Source organism: Opisthorchis viverrini (genome assembly GCF_000715545.1).
Source record: "Opisthorchis viverrini unplaced genomic scaffold opera_v5_43, whole genome shotgun sequence".
Taxonomy (NCBI): domain Eukaryota; kingdom Metazoa; phylum Platyhelminthes; class Trematoda; order Opisthorchiida; family Opisthorchiidae; genus Opisthorchis; species Opisthorchis viverrini.
The window spans coordinates 1,823,589-1,842,274 of record NW_008751699.1 but is presented as its reverse complement, the minus strand read 5'-3'; the positions used below and the strand labels follow the sequence as shown (position 1 = coordinate 1,842,274).

General features: G+C 44.9%; 3 protein-coding genes across 3 annotated transcripts in view; all 3 read left to right on the top strand.

The window, feature by feature from the left end:
• Positions 1–245: 245 nt before the first annotated feature.
• T265_03170 (hypothetical protein) lies at positions 246–2,630 on the top strand (the record flags this gene model as incomplete). The annotated part of the gene is made up of 1 exon (XM_009167583.1): positions 246–2,630. The coding sequence occupies one exon, from the start codon at positions 246–248 to the stop codon at positions 2,628–2,630; it is 2,385 nt and encodes a 794-aa protein (XP_009165847.1).
• Positions 2,631–2,854: 224 nt separating this feature from the next.
• T265_03169 (hypothetical protein) lies at positions 2,855–12,836 on the top strand (the record flags this gene model as incomplete). The annotated part of the gene is made up of 7 exons (XM_009167582.1): positions 2,855–2,908; positions 5,068–5,211; positions 5,482–5,603; positions 5,938–6,131; positions 8,101–8,144; positions 10,233–10,333; positions 12,605–12,836. The coding sequence occupies 7 exons, from the start codon at positions 2,855–2,857 to the stop codon at positions 12,834–12,836; spliced, it is 891 nt and encodes a 296-aa protein (XP_009165846.1).
• Positions 12,837–13,599: 763 nt separating this feature from the next.
• Positions 13,600–18,686, top strand: part of T265_03168 (hypothetical protein) — a gene marked incomplete at both ends in the record, with an annotated part of 12,150 nt that continues 7,063 nt past the window's right edge. The window contains one exon of the mRNA XM_009167581.1: positions 13,600–14,163. Coding sequence (XP_009165845.1) covers positions 13,600–14,163 — 564 coding nt within the window. The remainder of the gene's footprint in view (positions 14,164–18,686) is intronic.

The window sequence follows — 18,686 nt, the reverse complement described above, 5'->3', positions numbered from 1 at the left end:
GTTAGCTTCATCGCATCTCGGATCATTACAGCAGGTGTGACTGAAGTCTTCAACCTACTGGCCTCTTTACCGACTATTTTGCTCATCTTTTGGAGTCAGCTGTTTAAATCACAGTATTGATTAAACGTTCGATTCCTCTGCGGGACTGCGGTCTCCGTTGGTTGGTTCACCGGAAGTTAGTACCAGTCATGTAGTGGATAGACCTGGTCTTACTCTTGTCAGTTGGCCTTACTTTGCACATCACAATGAACGCACCACGAGACCACAAGTGTGTGAAGCTTTTCGAGGTTTTTCCCACCTCGCTTCACTCTGCATACAACACGTCGATTTGTCAATACATGCCTGAGCGAACATGGAGATTTCCTATCAACTCTCATCAATCATCCTACTTTAAATGCTTCGAATCGATCAATCACTCGACTCGTACCCCATCCAGCCAAGGTAGTTCTACTGTTAGCAGTGTCGAAGTCATTCCTCCATCATCTCCGACACCCCCCGACAACAGCCTATTCTATTTGTATAATTCATCCCACCGGTGCTTCGATCCCATAGCGTGTGTGCAAGACTCCAGCATGCGACCAGACCAACTTGCTCGCACATACGTCCTTTCTTACTTACCACCGTTTAGACACACCGAAGAGGTGACTCCGAGAACGTTACGTGCCCGCCGACTTGAAAACTACTTTTACCACTACCCTGCGGGGGACTGTATTTCGACAGCTCTAACCCATTCGCATGTAAAGCCTGAGGTGGAGGCAGGTTCTACCGATTTTCCTCCTTCCGAATGTAATTTATCCTCTCGGCTTCAATGTGTTCGTACTTCTCCGCCACCAAAGGATCCTTGCAGCGGGCCAGTGGTGGTGCCCGCTCCCCTTCTCAAGTCGTTTTCATCTGTACCTTCTGGACTCAACCATAACTTTGGATCTGACTATTCTCCTTCCGTTATCCGTCGACGCTGTCAATCAGTGAGTGGATTTACTGAGTTAACCTTCAGGTGTCATCAGGGTATACGCACCTCGAAAATTGTCGCTTCTTCAGTCGATATGACGCAAACCAAAGTCAACTTGTTGCTGCTGGATGGGACCAAGAGTAATAAATCCACTCCTGGTCTTGAAACCCATCTTTCTCAACAAACATTCCCTTCGGATAGTACAGATGTGTCAATTTCGATTCCACGTTCGTCTTCACGTTGCTCCTCTACATCGTCAGCTGGGAGCTCACCTCAGCGTGTTGATGCGTTTTACGACCTCGTTCCTCCGTATATTGCCGAAAGTGACTCTTCCTCATCGTCCACGGAAGTACCCCAAGCATCGAGCCTCTTCAGACAGCTTACGCGTTCTCTGTCTACCTGTCATATTAGCGTCCTCAGACAAAGTGATGTTAATTCATCTTATATTTGTTCCAATTCTTCTATTTCCCCAACTCTTGTTTTACCGAACCCACCAAGTGGAGCGGCAGAATCGATCCATTCAAATGATTTTTGTATATACTGGCCACCTACACCCAGTATGGTATGCAACAGTACAGAAACGGCTGAAGTCCCTGTAACCCCTCTGCAGGCAAAAAATGCTAAGCGGTTCGTGGTGTGTAAGGATGTTGTAAACGTTCTCATCACTCCATATGATACATTGCTATCACTGTCTCCAACCCAAATGTCCCCACCGACGGAGGTCATTATATCTGACTCTCCAGCCCGCACTGGACTTCCTGAGGATTTCCCTAGAACGGAGAAAATTGATGCTTTTGGCGACCGCCCGAAATGCAGTAGACCTAGGTCACTTTCCCACTCGGAGAGCTGTACGTCGACTACTATACATTCTGTTGATCTAACCTGTGGTTTTCTCGTATCTTCAAGTAAAGCATGTTGTACTGGTAACGTCTACGGGCGAGGAGACTGCACGGAGGCGGTTGCAGCTAAACCCCCAGTTCCTAGAAAAATCGTATCGTCTCAACCATCGTCTCCGGTTCTGTCGCAGAATGTGGCGGGGTCAAATATGCGTTCTTGTGACATAAGGTCCACAAAGGGATTTCCCAAAATAACCGGTCGTTCTGCAAACCGGACTTTGCTCACTTTACCCATCCCATCCTGTCTCACAGATGTTTACGCCTCGATTCACGCGGTTAGTATTGTAACGAGCTCACCAGGTCTGCAACACCGTTATTCTGCATCAATGGACTCGATGCCTGACCACTACGCTTGTGGGTCGCTCACGTCGTTACCAAGAACGGAGCTCTTCGCACAACCGGAAACCTCCACAATCTCACATGTTTTCGCCGTCCCAGATGTTTGTGGTCTTTTACAGTCTATTTCTAACTACGGCAGTCCATTATCCCCTTCCACTCATGGACAGAAAAGCTCTCTTTGTGGGACGCAAGGAAGACCGACAGATCGTCGTTTGCTTAGAATATTACAAAGGTACCCTCGATCACGCGCTGACATGTTAACGGAAACGCAGCGTTTATGCGGGGTGGAGTACGGGTTTTTAGCACTACACACGTCGTCGTGGATTCAAATGATGCGGCTAACTCGTGATATCGAGCACTGTTTTCCCCATTGGCAACTTACTCGACAATTGCATAGAAATCCTGATTTACAATCCAATCGCTCTCTATCGCTCAGTTGTGTTTGATGGCCACATTCCTGATCCCTTAGCTGATGGGCTGCATGCCGGGAGTATCTCAGTCTATCGCGTCAGTACTCAGTTGGATTGTCGCTTGTGCAACTCTACACAATATGTTACTATTTTGGTGGCCTAATTTCCTCTAACTACATATTATTCGTAGTCACCACTGGAGATCTGACCTGATCGTTTGCTATTCTGATTTTTACTAGCACTCATCTTGCTCCGTTACCATGTCAATGAGAGAGCCATTTCACTTCACTGCTTTCGACCTTATGTCCCTGCTGGTGTGGTAGTGATCAGTAAATTCATCCATATTCTTCACGTTTGACTTGTAACGTTCAAGAGTCTGAGGTCTCAGCATACCCCTAATCCACAGGATAGATATGCTGATGATTGTGGAGAAACAGACTGTGCTTCTGTTTATACCAATCAGTCTACCGATCTTTGGAGTATTGTAGCTCCACACTACGCCATAAGTTTTTTGGTTTAAGGAACACCGGTTGTGGTAGCCTTTTTAGTTTCTGAGTACAATTAAGTTTGCAAGGAAACACACTGGTAGTGCACACTTGAAATCGATATCCCTTACCTTGCTCTGTGGTAACTCTTACAACCGGAACGATATCTTTGATACCTAATAACAGAATGTCCAAGTAAGCAGGGCGAAGTCGGAGCCGTTCTTCCATACAGTGCTAGTAAAATAAAGACCTTGATCCTCGAAAAGGACGCCGATCTCGGTGGTAGGTGTGCATCAATTAATCTTAAATTATGAATATATGAATAACGCAAGGCTCAAGTATATGAGACATTCACTTGTGCTAGAAGGTTGCCATAAATGACCCAATTCCTCAGGGTCAACCAAACGGGGTAGACCGGAGCAAAACACCAGTTTGATATGCAGGAATTACAAACAGGGATAATTTACAGTGGCCGAACAAAACACGTTACACGTCAAGTTCATAGCATGGGACCAGTGTGGACCCTGTGTTTGTCTTACCGCGGAAGCGGTCCTAGTTCACCTTTGCCACAGCTGCCGACCTCGATAAAGTACAAGCCTACTATTGTCTACCGAGTTTGCACACCTTCTAGGGTTATCTCTCGATCATCATCAAGTTAGGTCCGACATCTAGGAACCTGTACGATAGTGAACCATCAATTTTAACACTGATGTTGCTGTCTCTGGCGGTGATGCTGATTTAGAAACGTATTGTCATTCATGTCAAGCGTGAAATGAACGACTCCTAGGTTTGCTGGCACTCGACTGCGTCAGGTTAAGACATAGAACTCCTCAGCGTGTGTAGGTTTCAAATTTGAATTACCCTTGTGATCAAGTCAAGAAAGCGACTTGCAATGACCAGGGCGTCACTTTTAGTCTCCACTCCAATAGTTTCCCGTGTCCTCGCTGAGTTGCATGGGACCGGTCGTTTCCGAAGCGTGCGGAAAGTCCAGTGGTTGTCTTAGTTCATTTCACTTAAAATGCCAAGTACTGTTACGGATAAAAACACGTAATATGAGAGCTTCCAAGTAGGTAAGGCGAATCAGGGGCTGGGTTCTTATTAAAGTAGCATTAATGTGAGAAGCGCTGGTTCACAGAAATCTGCGAGCTCGTTTGTACTGAGTAATCCCGAATATGTTATATTGATTTAGGCAAATTAGACAAAAGAGAGTTAGGCTCACACGACATTCGTGCGTGCTCGAAGGCATCTAGAAATTTCCTGAAAGCTTCAAGGACGGTGCACTCTAGTTCGCGTGTGCGGACGAAGGAGTGGCTACCTCATGAAGAATGAGACGATAATTGTTAGCTTTTTGTTTGTCATATAACTGTAGGTCTTCAACGTCTATCATACAGTATTTGTACACTGTAAGTGAGAAACAAAATACCTCGTTGGATTCAGGTTCCAAATCCTGTCGGTGTCCTTTCTAGGCATCAACTCATGTAACTTTGTTTCTTCTATTCTCATCTGAACTACTAAGAAGCCTACAGTAGTCAAGATTAACAAGTGATTCCAGTGGCCGTCGACGCCTGTGGCCTGCGGGTAGGAATTGATTTCCGAGCGTACATTAGTACTACTTAACTTTTGCACTTACTGCGGCACACGTCCATAAAGCATGAGCAGCTGACATTGAACTTAATTTCCCTGATTCCAGTCAGCGCTATTACTCATGATCATGTTTCCCTTGGACTTAGCTTCATACGGGATTTTCCTCTGTAATTTAATACTTTTTCATCAGGCACTCACTGTCACATTATGACGCATCACGTTTCAACCTCATCATTGGAAGAAATGCGTACGCACGTCTGAGCCCCCGAATAATCTTACTTCCTTGGTAACTGTTCGCATATTCTTTTCGCTTGGAAAGCTTTAGCTTTGTCTTCAGTCCAACTGTCCTGCTTAACTTAGCATGTTGTAAACAGTCCAGTACACTCTTGGCTCTTTCATTCCAGGCTCTGCGTGATCGAATTCGAATTGTGACAATATTCTGGGTAAATGACGTACTTGCCAAGGGCCGCTTGTTACCTCCTTACGAAATACTACACTTGCCGTCACCATTCTCGAGTGATATCACCTTTTCATTTATCAAATCTCAGGTACGTTTCGTCTCTTCAAGGAGCAGTAATTTGTGGTCATTCAGCGGTATAAAATCATCAGTGGGCTATAGCCCACTGGTATCTACGTTGAAAGAAATCATCTCCAAATGGCTCACCAACAAAGGCAAAAAATTCGTATAGATTGCACGCGATACAAAAGAGAATGTGACGCTCAGTGCTCTCTCGTCATTAGTGTACAGTGCTGTCGTTCATGTTTTATTTTCTTTTTACCCCAGTTATGATGCGTTCATTTACCTGTTGCCTTTTTAGATAATCTCTCTCACCGGCTTTGAGGGCAAGGATCGTTTGAAAGTTGAATTCTTGATTCGACAACTGGGTGCATCGTTTACCGACTATCTCGAACCGTCGAACACTCTTCTGGTTTGTAAAGCGTGAGTTCTCGCACACACCAATTTCTGGCAACAGTCCAGTTGATTTGCTCACCCAGTGATTTATTACTTCCATCTGGTGGCTGTTGATCTGTTCGCCGAGCTTTGCAATTGATTTGCAAACGTTTTGTCACCATTCGAGGAGACATCTTCAGTGTGCTGAAGATTTGAGCACCGAATATCTCTTCGAATAGGGACGAAACGTTTGCAAATCAATCGTGAAGGTCGGCGAACAGATCGACAGCCACCTGATCAAGTACCAATTACTTCCATCTGTTTTTCAATGTTCCTATTCCTCTTAAGGAATTTTCATGATTCTGTTTGATGCTTTCTTTAGCCCTGAAGGCAAAAAGTACGAAATGGCGCAGTTGTGGAACATACCTTGTGTGAACATCCGTTGGCTGCAGGACATCTACTTTGGGGACTTGACTGCCTTAGCTCTTGATTTGCCACACAAATACCTATCTTTCGAACCAGCCGACGTGACGACCGCCCTGGAGAGGTGTACACCACGTGTACAGGAATTAATGGGTCAGTGCTGTTCCCTTTGTGTATATTTATTTATGTTTTTCTCTTACTTCACGGAGATTTTCTCTTGGAGACAGATAACTGGCCTCAAGAATATCTCGGACGGCCGCTACACATCGAGAATGTCTTCATCCACTCCCACTGCTTGATGCCGGTGAACATTAGTTGATGATCAGTCTCAAAGTTAGCAGTTTGGCACTGCGGTTTCCAACTGCCCCTGGTGCGACAGCGGCGTTCTGAACAGGGTAATGGTCAGTGGGAGAGTGGACAATTTTGTGACACTGTCATTAGATTTCTACCGTTCCAAAGTTTCTCAGTATTCGCTAACCATCAAATTCATTGAACTTGTGAAGCTTGTCGGCTTTGACAGGCGAGGTTTCATAGGGGTACTTCAGTACGGGTGAGACAATCACATTGCGTACACGAAGTTTCGTTCGAAGGCTGATTTCAGAACTTCTTCATAGAGCAATGTGGGGCTTAATGGAAGCTTTACTGGCGCTGTTGTTGAGTATACCGTTTTATTGGTGTGGCTACTGAGCTACAAGTGGTTAAACGATAGGGCTGTTAGCTGGTACTGAGCAGCCTAAACCGAGTTCCCTGCTTTTCGTGCATAGTTTTTCATATTTCTCCTATTTATTTCCACTCCAACTATCGAAGCGTGATAGCCGATGCGATAAGGGATAGGCTGTATTTCTGCTTAGTTTTTCGTCAGGATGAGCATACCACGGGCACAGTCAAGGCTACCAATCCCATTCCTATTTGCATTTTCGGAGAATTTATGGGGATACTCTATATTTCTCGGTGTATTTTATGAGCAAACGCGCCTGCCTTTTCAACCAGCGAGATTTAAAGCAAACGAGGTTGTTTCTTCCCCATAGACTTGGATATGGCTTTCATGATTAAGCAACCTATCTGACAAACTGTCAGCTTTCAAGATAGCCCAAAGGTATTCCCTGTTGCCACGCACTAAGTTAATTGCTGGAAATTTCGGCGCTGTTCCAGTACAGGGCTTGGTGTACTGGTATTAACTTGGCTTGGTGTTAGCATTCGGGCATCATTTATTTTGGTGTTCGATCGTTGACCTATTTCCGTAGCTTGACAGTTAGCTTGCAAATGTCTCGTCACCAATCAAGTCGACATCATCAGCGCGCGATTGTGTAGAAATTCTTTCTGATTCAGTCTGATATGGGACTCTGACTCGTCTGTGAGACTAAGTTATACTAAGACTAGTATGGATGCAGGTGGTTATGAATGCGCGCTGCATGCCTTTTTACGTCGTGAGGTTGGAGTGTTCTCAATTTTGCTTGGCACCCAAGCGCCTGTTGTATTTGAACTGTGTTCATCCTCAGGGCTCTGTGTTTATGCATCTATTAAATTAGCCACCACCTCTAATGCACAGCTATCCATCCACCATACCAAATCACTGGTAAACAAAACTGTGGCATCTAGGATCACTGTACAGCAAGTGTGCGGTTTTTGCAGCTGACGATGATGATTCTCTGTGCACCCGTGGCCACTACCGGTTTGCTTCACATTTCATTCGGTCAATCTGTAGTTAATTTTTACCGCAATGGGTTACGCTTCTCACATGTTCGTGAATGTTCCATGTTTCTGCTGATGTTCTAACCGATAAAGGCAACAATAAACCTAGCTGGACGAGACGTGAGTTCTTAGTGTTACTTAAGGAGGATAACAACGGTGAATGTATCGTTCGTTGATTGGTTGATAGGTTCATCATGAGTTGTGTCCTGCCGGCGTATCCCATGCGTTGCGTGCGGGATCTATTCCTTCCTGACACTGAAGGATAGGCTTGGGAGAGATAAGATTCTGATAAATTTGATTGTTTGCGTTACCAGTGTGTATTTCTGTGTATTAAGTTTCTTGAATTCTGATTCGATATTTTCTGTATACTCCGAAGTTTTTTTCTATCCGCATCACTTTTGTGTTGCCATTCCTTGTTTTTTTACTCTAGTCGGGTGGCAGACCCCGATCCGACTCAATCAGGATGTTTGGAATGTGAGTCTTCCTTTTTTCACTTTAACTCTGGCATCTTTCTCTTACTCTCGCGTATCCAGTTTGCTAAAATCCGGCATTTCGAATGTTGTATTATTAAGGCCCAACTGATTCATGAATAAGTGCGGTCATAATGCATGTTGCCAGCAGCCCAGATATTAAGGTTTCTTTTATTATCTGACGAGAATTAAACTAGATCAGACTTTGACTTGGAGGTCGACTTGAGTGGTTCGAAAGTCAAGGTTGGTCTGCTGGTTGAATACCCGGCTTGACGTGCTACACACACTGACAGCTAACATGATCATTCCTACGAGTACAAAAATGACCACAACCAGAGAGACGAGCTAGAACCTCCCTCCAAGCTACCATGGACCACTCGGGCATTACGAGTATGACATGCCTATGAGGCTGCAAACTGCGATGAATCAGTTCGTTTGCTATTGTAACAATATAAAACAAATAATTCTTCAATTTTAATACCCTTTCGGTGCTTATCTGTCATACCACCTGAAGGAAGCACAAGACAGATATTGTCAGGTTTAATGAGTCTACATAAGAGCAGTCGAAGAGCCGAGGCGGGATTGGAACGACGGACCTTCCGGTCAGTAAGTTCGCGCCCTGGCCACAATATTTGAGTTGTCGGAGTGGATTGTCTTGTCGTAACACGCTACTTGTAATTTTTCTGAAATCGGTTGTACCTCTCTTGGGATTCAGCAAGTAGATGTAGCTTCCACGTTTCAACCCTATGATCTGCTTTAGCACCAAACAGCATGCAACTGACGACCTGCATTCATCATCGGCCAGTGGTTATAGGGCATGGAAATTTGGAAATGTAACTGATATTTTTGTGTAATTTTGAACCGCCACTCATAGAAACACAAGCATTTTGTCAGTGGTAAAACAACGTATGTCCGGACTCCGTTCGGAGTTTGCAACTCTAACTGGTTTTAGGAAAATATCCGTTCAACCTGTTAAGATAATATTCTGTTAATTAGATAGTGTGCTTCAAGCACGCAGTATATAGTAGTTCTTTGAACTTAATGTCAAGGAAACCTAGATCAAAATCGAAAGGTTCAGCATGTCATTAGGGTGAGCTGTTCCCACTAATTTGCAAACGGGTTTAGAGGATTTTACATGACAGTTTGTTTTGGTTTTCAATGACCACTTGCATGAAATCACTTAATGACCCCCCGCTGTTCGTGGTGTCCTTGAACAGCCTGGTCGATCAGTTGACATACAAAAAGAATTGCGATAAACTTAGGTACACTTTCGTCATGGCTATTTCGTAAGAATCTTATTTAATCATTCAGCATAAGGCCTTCCACTACGTTCTCAGCCTAGCGCACTCGTGACTTAACGGAACGTCCAGAATATCTTATCTGTCAGGTTAATATTTTAGCTGCCTGAGCTAGTTATTTGCCCCGTTAACTAGACTTTCGCCGTTTTCATCCATCGTATTATTGACAGTATGCATCGTTCCTGTCAAAAACCGGTCTTGATTTTATCAACTACTCGCATTAGTAAACTCTAACTACACCGAATTGTTCTCATTCGTGAACTTGAAGCTATGGGGCAACCACTCTTACCCTAGTTGACTGCAGCTGTACCACAGTCATAGATTGGATCTGTACTGCTCGTCATTTTGTACCGGTGGAATCCTGTTGAACGTCATTATAACCTAGGATACAACGGATATAGCGCGGCAATGCATAGTATTCAAGTTGCATCCCCGCCCTATTCAAATACATATGTCTGATGTTTTTCTAGCCCCTTTCGTTGCATCTGGCTAAATGTGTCGCATGGAGTTATGTTGCCCCAATTACCTGCGGTCTTGGTACAGTCGGATGAGCTAGAGTAAAGGAAGTAATCAGCCGATCCGGACACAGTCGAGACCATAGTAGATGATGCACTTGCAGATACAATGGTATAGTGCTTCCTCTTCAGTGCGGATTGCTCTAACTCCGGCACCCCAGATCTGCCTACTAGAGATTGTTGATGATCAGGCGTATATTTATCAGCTATTGCTGTCGTAGCTTGACTTCTCAATATTTGGTTTGCTTGCTATTCAGTCTACCAATTGTTCCGTTTCAGCGGTTGAACCAATTGTCAACCGACTTTGCTATTGAGGAGCGCGAGCGGAAACGGAAGCTCGAGCTAGAAGTAGTCAATCAGCCGAAGGTCAAGAGAGCTAAGTAAGTGCAAAAAATTTAATTTACTGGTTGTCTTTGTGCGGACGCATACTTGTGGAATAAACTGCGGATTGTAATACTTGAGCCATAAAGATGTTGATTTGTGTAGGTACCTCTGAGGTTTCAGAGGGTTCTTAATCTGTCTCAGTCTTTTCAACTGCTATTAAGAATCGTTCCCAGTGATTTCACCGTCCTTATCATCGCCTGGCTGTTCACGATGGCCCATAATGTTCAATCAGTGGAAATGTCGAACTTTTTGTTACATTTTTTACAACAACACAATGGATCTGTCGTGACTTTGGTCAGCGACTCTGATTTATCGCCACTGTCTTCCCATGCTAGTCATTTTGCGGCCGAACGATAGTCGACCACCGAAACTATCAGCATATACCCAAAATAACGTTACTAGTGTTGCGTCTCTTTGATGTCATTTCACTATTTTGAAGTAACCCTTCTGTATTTGTTGGAGATACCTTACTTAGAATGCTCTTCAGAGGCGATTATTTCTGGTTGATATCTTGAGATTCACTTCAGTGGTGACCTTTCCGTCTTCAGCTTCCACCCTCACATAATCTCTTGAGAAGGTTGTAATAAATACGTTAAGACTCCACGGCGGTCTGTGTCACTGGTGGATCCGGCTTATCACCGGCACAGGGTGAACTCAGCCCACTCGACATCACCTGTTGCAGGCCCAATCAGTACACTGATGTCGAATAGCTCTGTTTGGCTGGGATGGTTAGGAGTGAGAGCTACGCAGTGAAGAGGAAAGCTTTGATAGAAGGCCGTCGTTGGTTGCGTAACAGCTGTATTTGTCACAGTCACTCACCACTGGTTTTTCTCGTTCCGCGGTCCCCATCCAAAGAGACGGCAGTTATCAACGCTTCTAAGTTGACTGGTAAGATCTCTCATGCTCCGTTACCAAATCCTTCAATAACGGTTCATGGGCCGTCTGCACCCGATGCAGTGCTTGGCGAAGAGGGTTGTATTAGGCAAACGATAGGCTGGTATACGAAGCACATGGCCTAACCAGCATAACCTGTTGACTGTGACTAGCTGATCTGTCGAGAGAGAATGAACTTTCTCGAAAACCATCTGCCGTACTTCACGAATGCTGATGTTTTTCCCACCAGACCGGCGTAGCGCTTCGTAGGCAACGATAGCAAAATACAGGAGGTCTTTGAAGGTCTCCCACACACAGTGGCCGCGTCTCTGATCTACAAAGTAGGACAGGCCGGTGCGCGGTATTGTACACTCTACCCTTGACAGTTAGAACGATGTCACGTCAGTGCCAGATGTAGAAGGTTAGCTTTCCTGACTTACCAGGGTCGGGATGCTATTTTGTTTTTCACCAGCCCGTCAAGCTTCTTGCAGCTGCCTAGGTAGACGAACTTATCTGGTAGATCGATCGGTTCATTGAGAAGGGTGAGGTTTGGGTTTGATCGCTCATTCTTGCAGCAGCACTATTTAGTTACACAGTTTGACACAGTGCGGGCGTCAAAAGCAGCACTATAGAATAGGTAATTATATTTAACAAGGGTTTATTTTTAGTTATTTAAGTTGGTAGAAGCTTAGATAGCAAACAACTGTTAGAGGGTTGACAACCAAGTGAGTCAGTAGGAGTTGAGTAAAGGCCGTGTGGGGGGCAATCACTGACGAATCACACTTCCAGGTCGCCCAGACTGAAAAGGGGACTGGTTGATTTATCCTACCTTGTGCTTTTGACTCTGAATTCTGACTCATAAGGCAGTGGGAGAACGTAGGGTTTTGTTCGTAAGTGCCAATAACTCAATTGTCTAACTTTTGACTCGAATTCTGACTCATAAGGCAGTGGGAGAACGTAGGGTTTTGTTCGTAAGTGCCAATAACTCAATTGTCTAACTCATTTACCTGCAGGGGCTGGCCTGCCCCGAGGACGCAGGAAGCAAGTCGCAGTTGTCTGACTCCTAATGAGGCTGCACACGGCAGATGGCTTTTGAACAGCACCAAACTCTTTGGTTCTTAAATCATTTCGGCCGTGTTGAAGAATGCACGGGCGGCCACCTTTAGGCGATCTGAGTGTGCGGGTTTTAGGGCTGACGCTTTCTTGCCCGTCCTTCCTCAGATGAGGTAGATGGATATGCTGGTCACCCGGGGGATATTTTTTACTGCCTTCATATTCCTATCCCAGAGGACCGTACGACTTCACCTCCAGTCTCGTAATACGAATTCTCGCAGTATGGGGATGCGTTGTTCTTCGTCGGGCTGCTCACCATAGCCTTCTTGATATGGTTTTAGCTTGGGGAACGGAATTCCAGTTACTATAGTGTTATATCTTCTGATTCGCCAATCTATGGTATCTGCTGCTGGCCCGCTCCAGCGCTTAATGCCGAAAAAAGACTCAGAAGGGAATACAGCAGCTATATTCCAAACAAGCGAGTGCGAGAGCGTGAGTGCTTGCGAGTGCAAAAGTACAACGGTCTCAAGCTATTTATTTGAGGGACACCGTCTGAACTTGGTCCAATGCTGACGCACAAGTCTGGCTTTTGTATGAGGCTGTGACGTGCTGCATATTGCGGGGGTGTTGTCTGACCTTGATCAACGCTGACTCGCGCTGTCTGGGTTTGATATAAGGCTGTGAAGCGCTGCATAGTGAGGGGGTGTTGTCTGTCTGGTCAACATCTAGCGGAGCTGAGAGTTTCGAGAGTTTCGAAGATTTCGCGCACTCAGTGGTTGCTTTCAGGAAGCTGACCTTCCCTTTATATAGCCTGCAGGGTCATTTCAAAACAGAAACCCAACCACGAAGACAAGGCGACAGCATTGATTCGGGTAACCTTCCCCAATTGTTTCTGTTTCTGCGGTCAGTGTTCGCAAGTCCCTTCAGAACTATCGGATTTTCGCCTTTTTCTGTTGTTCTTTTTGCTGTTTTTTAGGGTGAGGTAACCTCACAAAAAGGTGGCGTCGTCATGGACAACAATGAAAATATGTCCCATGCAGGCAAAATTCTTCTTTTTGGGACACTTGTCGTCGCGTTTTTGAAGTTCTTTTTGCGCTTAAAGGCTCGCTAAGAACATTTTCTCCATGAGGCTATTGCATATTTGAAGATTGTTCCTTACACAGTTATTGTGCTCAGTAGTTTCCATAGGCATAAGTGCGAAGTAGTATCTCGGTGACTGTGCACAAACTCACTACTGCGAACGCTCATTGCGCTTTGCTCTCGTGGTTTACCAAGGTGCAATACCGATGTGGCTAGCACGAAGTATAGGGCCGCGCTGTGTTATGCTCTGACTGTTATGCTTTTCCTTACTAGATATCAACTTGATCCATTGTCTGATGAGGATGTCAAATTGGCCATGTCTTGTCGCACACGGGTGGAGCTGTTATTGTCTCAAGTCAAAGAGAGGCAGGATTTACAGGCTACTTTCAAAGAGTTCCTGGCACATTACGTTTCAGCCGAAGAACAATCTCCAGCGCAACTTCTCGAAGTGCAAGCTTTTGTATCCAATGCTACCGTGCCTGTTATTCCACGTGATGGCGACATACAACATTCAGTTGCATATTCTGATACCTTGGCTATGTCTGAAGCGTCAAACCAATTGTCAAAACTAGAGAGCCCAGCTTTGTTATCATCTACTTTAATGACAGATTCGACTGCTGTCACTGAGGCGGAAGTAGCCCAGGTACAAGAACCAGAGTGTGTCACCGAGAGTTCTACTCCATCAGCAGAATCTAATGCACATCAGTCCCCAGAAGTTCATGAGGGTGCGCAGAAAACACTAAACCAGCAGCTGGTCGAAGATATCCCGAATGATGAAAAGCCCATAACCTCCATCAAACCATCCGAATCGCCTGTTCATGTGAGTTCTTTCCCGCAAGGAACCTTCATAAGCGATGGGTTGACCACTGTTGATAGTTTACACTGTATGTGCAAACACTGTACGCCAATGTTCTTATGTGACTGGGGAATTTCTAATGCTGGTGCCCTCTCCCACAGTTCTTAGAAAATGGCACCAAGTGAAACTTAATCAAACAGATGAAACCTTACACCAGGTGAAAGCAACGTAAGCAGAATGACGACCATTTGTGAATAAGAGGTCACAGCGGTTTATTTATAATAATGCGTTGATGCATTTCAAAAACGCGACATGCTAAGATCAGATGCTTGGGAGTGGTTGGTTTAATTCACACAACAATATGCTGTGCGACGCCTGGTATCTTTTTCGAAGCTCATCACTTTTGTGTCAACCGAATGCACCACTGTTGACTTGAGCCTCACAGGACCATTGCTCACATTTTTCATGCCGATGAACTCAATATAGTAGGCTCTGTCTAATCTAATCCTTGGTTAACTTGGTTAAGAAACCCGAATATTCAAGTTGTCAATCCCAACCAGCTGTATCCTGCACGGGGTATTTCGTTAGCTAACTAATCTAGCTGAGAAACAGATGCTGGTGTAACGGTGATACTACTAATGGGGAGGCACGCGAATAGTATGTGTTTTTCGTGGAATTTCGTTTTGCGTTTCTTGAAAAGGGGAGATCTGTCGCGGAATTTGTGGAGTCGCTTTGTAACATTTGCTTGGATTTGAGCGAGGATTGATTGGAGTTTATGAATATCCAGGGAAGCTCAAGGAGACGCGTTCAGGAGAAGATGGATGTCCAGTTTTTGTAAATAAGATGCAACTGAGAGTTTTGCATCCCCGTCCAATGGTCTGTAACAGGTCAGTTGGCATTTTCTAATAAACAACTCCGCAGCCAAGGCCTTCATCCTTTCACTGGTAGCATCAGTGGCCAACAGCTCTGCGGAAAACGCTTATAAGATATGTGCGAGAGACATCGGTAAGCTGTGAAATCACGGGTCCGAAATTGATTCAGTTGCTACTTTTATTGGTGTCCGAAACAATGAGTAGTACGAGTTCCCGTAGTATTCATTAGCTTTCATTCAGTGGACGTAAGGAACGGTGGAAATAATCAAACAGATCAGCTTCATGCATGCTTTATACGTCAGATATGGTGTCTTCCAGATGGTCTGTGTTATTGCACTACTACGGTAATTTATTAAAAGCACTTACATCTGTAGACATCCACCTTGCCTCTTTGGATGACTGCTATTCCGAAGCGGAATTTCTGTCGAAATTTTGTCGATCACTTGGCGACGTTTCTGTTTTTGATCTCAACTCCACTATATTTAGTTTTGGGGTTCCCAGTGACGTTTTCTAGTTCAATGCTAGACAGATATTATTAGCATACTTGTGAGGACCACTGTATGCAGACCGGCCCCTTCATGTTGTGGAAAGTGTTGCTTTCCTATATATCGTTATTGTTAGTAAACAAAGAGCCAGTTCGTGCATAGGATTAGTGGTACGTCTGTGTTTGTTTCGGAAGAAAGACTTAATAACGGAAACGCTGGCGAACATGCTATCATCGTTGAAGTCGTTCCTGGTGTTTAGGATCATCAAGCTTTTCCTTGAGCGAAGAATTCCTTGTCCTCACGGAACCTCTTTTCTACATTTTAGTTTGCCCTCAATTGTTTATCAGCACAATTGACGTCCTCAGTGCATATCTTAATCTCTCTCATGCACTCAATAAAGCGTACATGGTCCTGGATTATTGAACACTCGGAATCGCTAGCGTTTCGGTTTCGCATGGGTGTCGCACTACAGAGAATACACTTTATGAGACATGCATCAGTTGGTGCTTGGAAGAGAGCGTTGGATCGATAATTCAACCAAACATTAGAGCCCACGAATTCCTATGATTTTACCCGAACTTAGGGCTGGTTGTTCCCTGTTAAACACAATTAATCGAGACGGGGATGCTTCACTAACCGAAGTGCTTTGGTGATCCGATCTTTCTCCAGGTGCGCCGGGAAACAATCGTAATATCAGAAGCCGTGTCGAGCTGCAATCGCATTGTGCTTCCGTTTGCTCTGATTGTGACATACTTGCGACGAGCATCGATTTGGTTATCAAATGTTGCAAGTATTGCGTTAAAACGAAGTTCTGATTCGCTCCGTTTGCTTCGTGACCTCCGAGTCTGACTGCGTCTTTGGCTAGCTTTCCGCGTCCGGCACTGGCTTTCCTTGTGCCCACGTCAATTGCACACTGAACATTTGTGCTTTTTATACGGACACAATCGCACAAAATGCCATTCGCCACATTGCCAGCTTGCTGAAGGAGGCTTTGCTCTATTCGGCTTTGTCACCACAGGATGTTGCTTCGATGTCGTCTTGGCAATGTTGAAAACAGGGTTGGATAAGGGCTTCTCCAACATGGCCGTGTCATGCCTGAGATTTAAAAGGCGCTGGCACTCATGGGTAATAGACTGCAGCGTTATCTCGGGAGTTTGTTCAGTCTTGCTCAATAGTCTCGCCCTGATATCACTGTCTGAATGCGACTGAAGACCACATATGAAAATAAGGCACTTGAACTGGTCTTCCGTCATGGTAGATACCTTGAATTGTTCGCACTCAAGGTTGACTCTACCGGCATAAGTGATGTAGTCCTCAGATTCCTTTTTCGCCAGCTCCATACATTGGTAGCGAATATTAAACAAGGACGAACGCTCACCGAAAATCATTGAAAGTTGCTGCACGGTTTTGTCAAAACTGAGATCTCGCGTGTTCTTAGGCAGGATAAAGTTGGAATACCGTGTGTGTTCCGTTGTGCCAAGCTTTCTGAGCAATTAGCGTACTCTCCAGGTATCATCTTTGTGCTTCATTTCGACTTGGAAAACATCTTCGTAACGTCTGAACGACGAATCGATGGTTAGACCGGCATCAGGGTCATAATGGAATTCAGTGATGCTGTTGGCGATCGAGTCGACTGAATTTGTATCTGGAGCGGAATTTGGTGGTTGAATTTTCAGTTACTGTGTCAATGTTTCCACCAAACGTAATTGCGCCGCTTCAAACTGGTTTTGTTGTTACAGCAGAATTTCTTTCAACGCTCCAGCAGTTATTGTCATGATTCTGTGGGTTCGGGCGTCGCCAATCTGTTATATCTGCTTATTCGTCGGCCTGTGGTATTTCCTGCTGACGCGCTCCAGTGCTTGGTGTCGGAGAGAAAAAGGCTCGTGGAAGGGAACACAATAGCTATATTCCAACAAAGTGGTTGCGAGAGCGCGAGTGCGTACGAGTGCGAAAAGTACAACGGCCTCAATCTTTTTATTGGAAAGACACTGTCTGAACTTGGTCCAACGCGGTCTGGCTTTGGTACGAGGCAGCGACGTGCTGCATATTGCGGGGGTGTTGTCTGACCTTGATCAACGCTGACTCGCGCTGTCTGGGTTTGATACAAGGCTGTGACGCGCTGCATATTGAGGGGGCGTTGTCTATCTGGTTGACATCTAGCGGACCTGAGAGTCTCGGTAGATTTCGCGCATTCAGTGGTTGCTTTCAGGAAGCTGACCTTCCTGATACTTATGTTTTGCCGATTCAATTAAGGATAATTTCAGACGTGTGATACATTTCACTCGGACTGTAGAATCAAGTGGTCGATCCGAAAGTGTTTATGAACGAATAGATAGGTCGATACCTAGTCAGTTATTTGTGTGCGAATGAGCAGGGCACGGGTGGTCTTGTGTAGGTTCTCGATTACGACGTAAAATCAGTTAGGTTTCACTGTCCTTCCGAAAACTCAACTGGCATGATTTCGTCGGGATCTGTCTTGTAACATTTCAGAGACACAAGCTTCTGTTCTTGGACGTGTGCTATATTTAGGCAAGGTGATATTGATTGAGAACATGCATTCTGTTCCCGAGATTGATTTGCTTAGATCTGACATTGTTGATTTCATTTCCCGTTGTTTCCTATAACCTGCGTTTTCCGTCGGTAAAGCTGGTAATTTCGGGAAGCATCAGTGAACTTTGCTCCACGTGAGCGTTCGCGCACTTGTGCGCTTCATCCGAAATCAACGCGAACAGGGTAACTCATAGTTCATCCCTAGTAGCCCCGGAAAACCGGTCTTAAATCTCATGTGGAATAGACGTAATAAATCGCAAATATTTCTCGGTTGTTCCAGACCTATTTTTTATGAGCAAGCTTATTACGTGTAGATTAGACCCCAGGCATACTCCACAGAACGTTTAGCCGGGAAAAGTTCGTATTTTGTGTACTTTTATGTATTATTTCCAAAAAAACGTCTGTATCACACTGTTAGGTTCGGAGTTGCGCTGATCGTCATAACCTCACATCAAGGTATTGTAAGCCAGGCCCATTATTGTTAAAAAATAACAACCTTCTTTGTGTCTCATTTCTTGGTGTTTGCTGTACAGAAACTTATTCTCTGGCATTCTAGTTGAAACTGAGTTGCGTTTCGTTTACCGTATTGCATATTGTGGCTACTTCACCCCACCCCTGAACCAAAACCACTCGCCCCCGG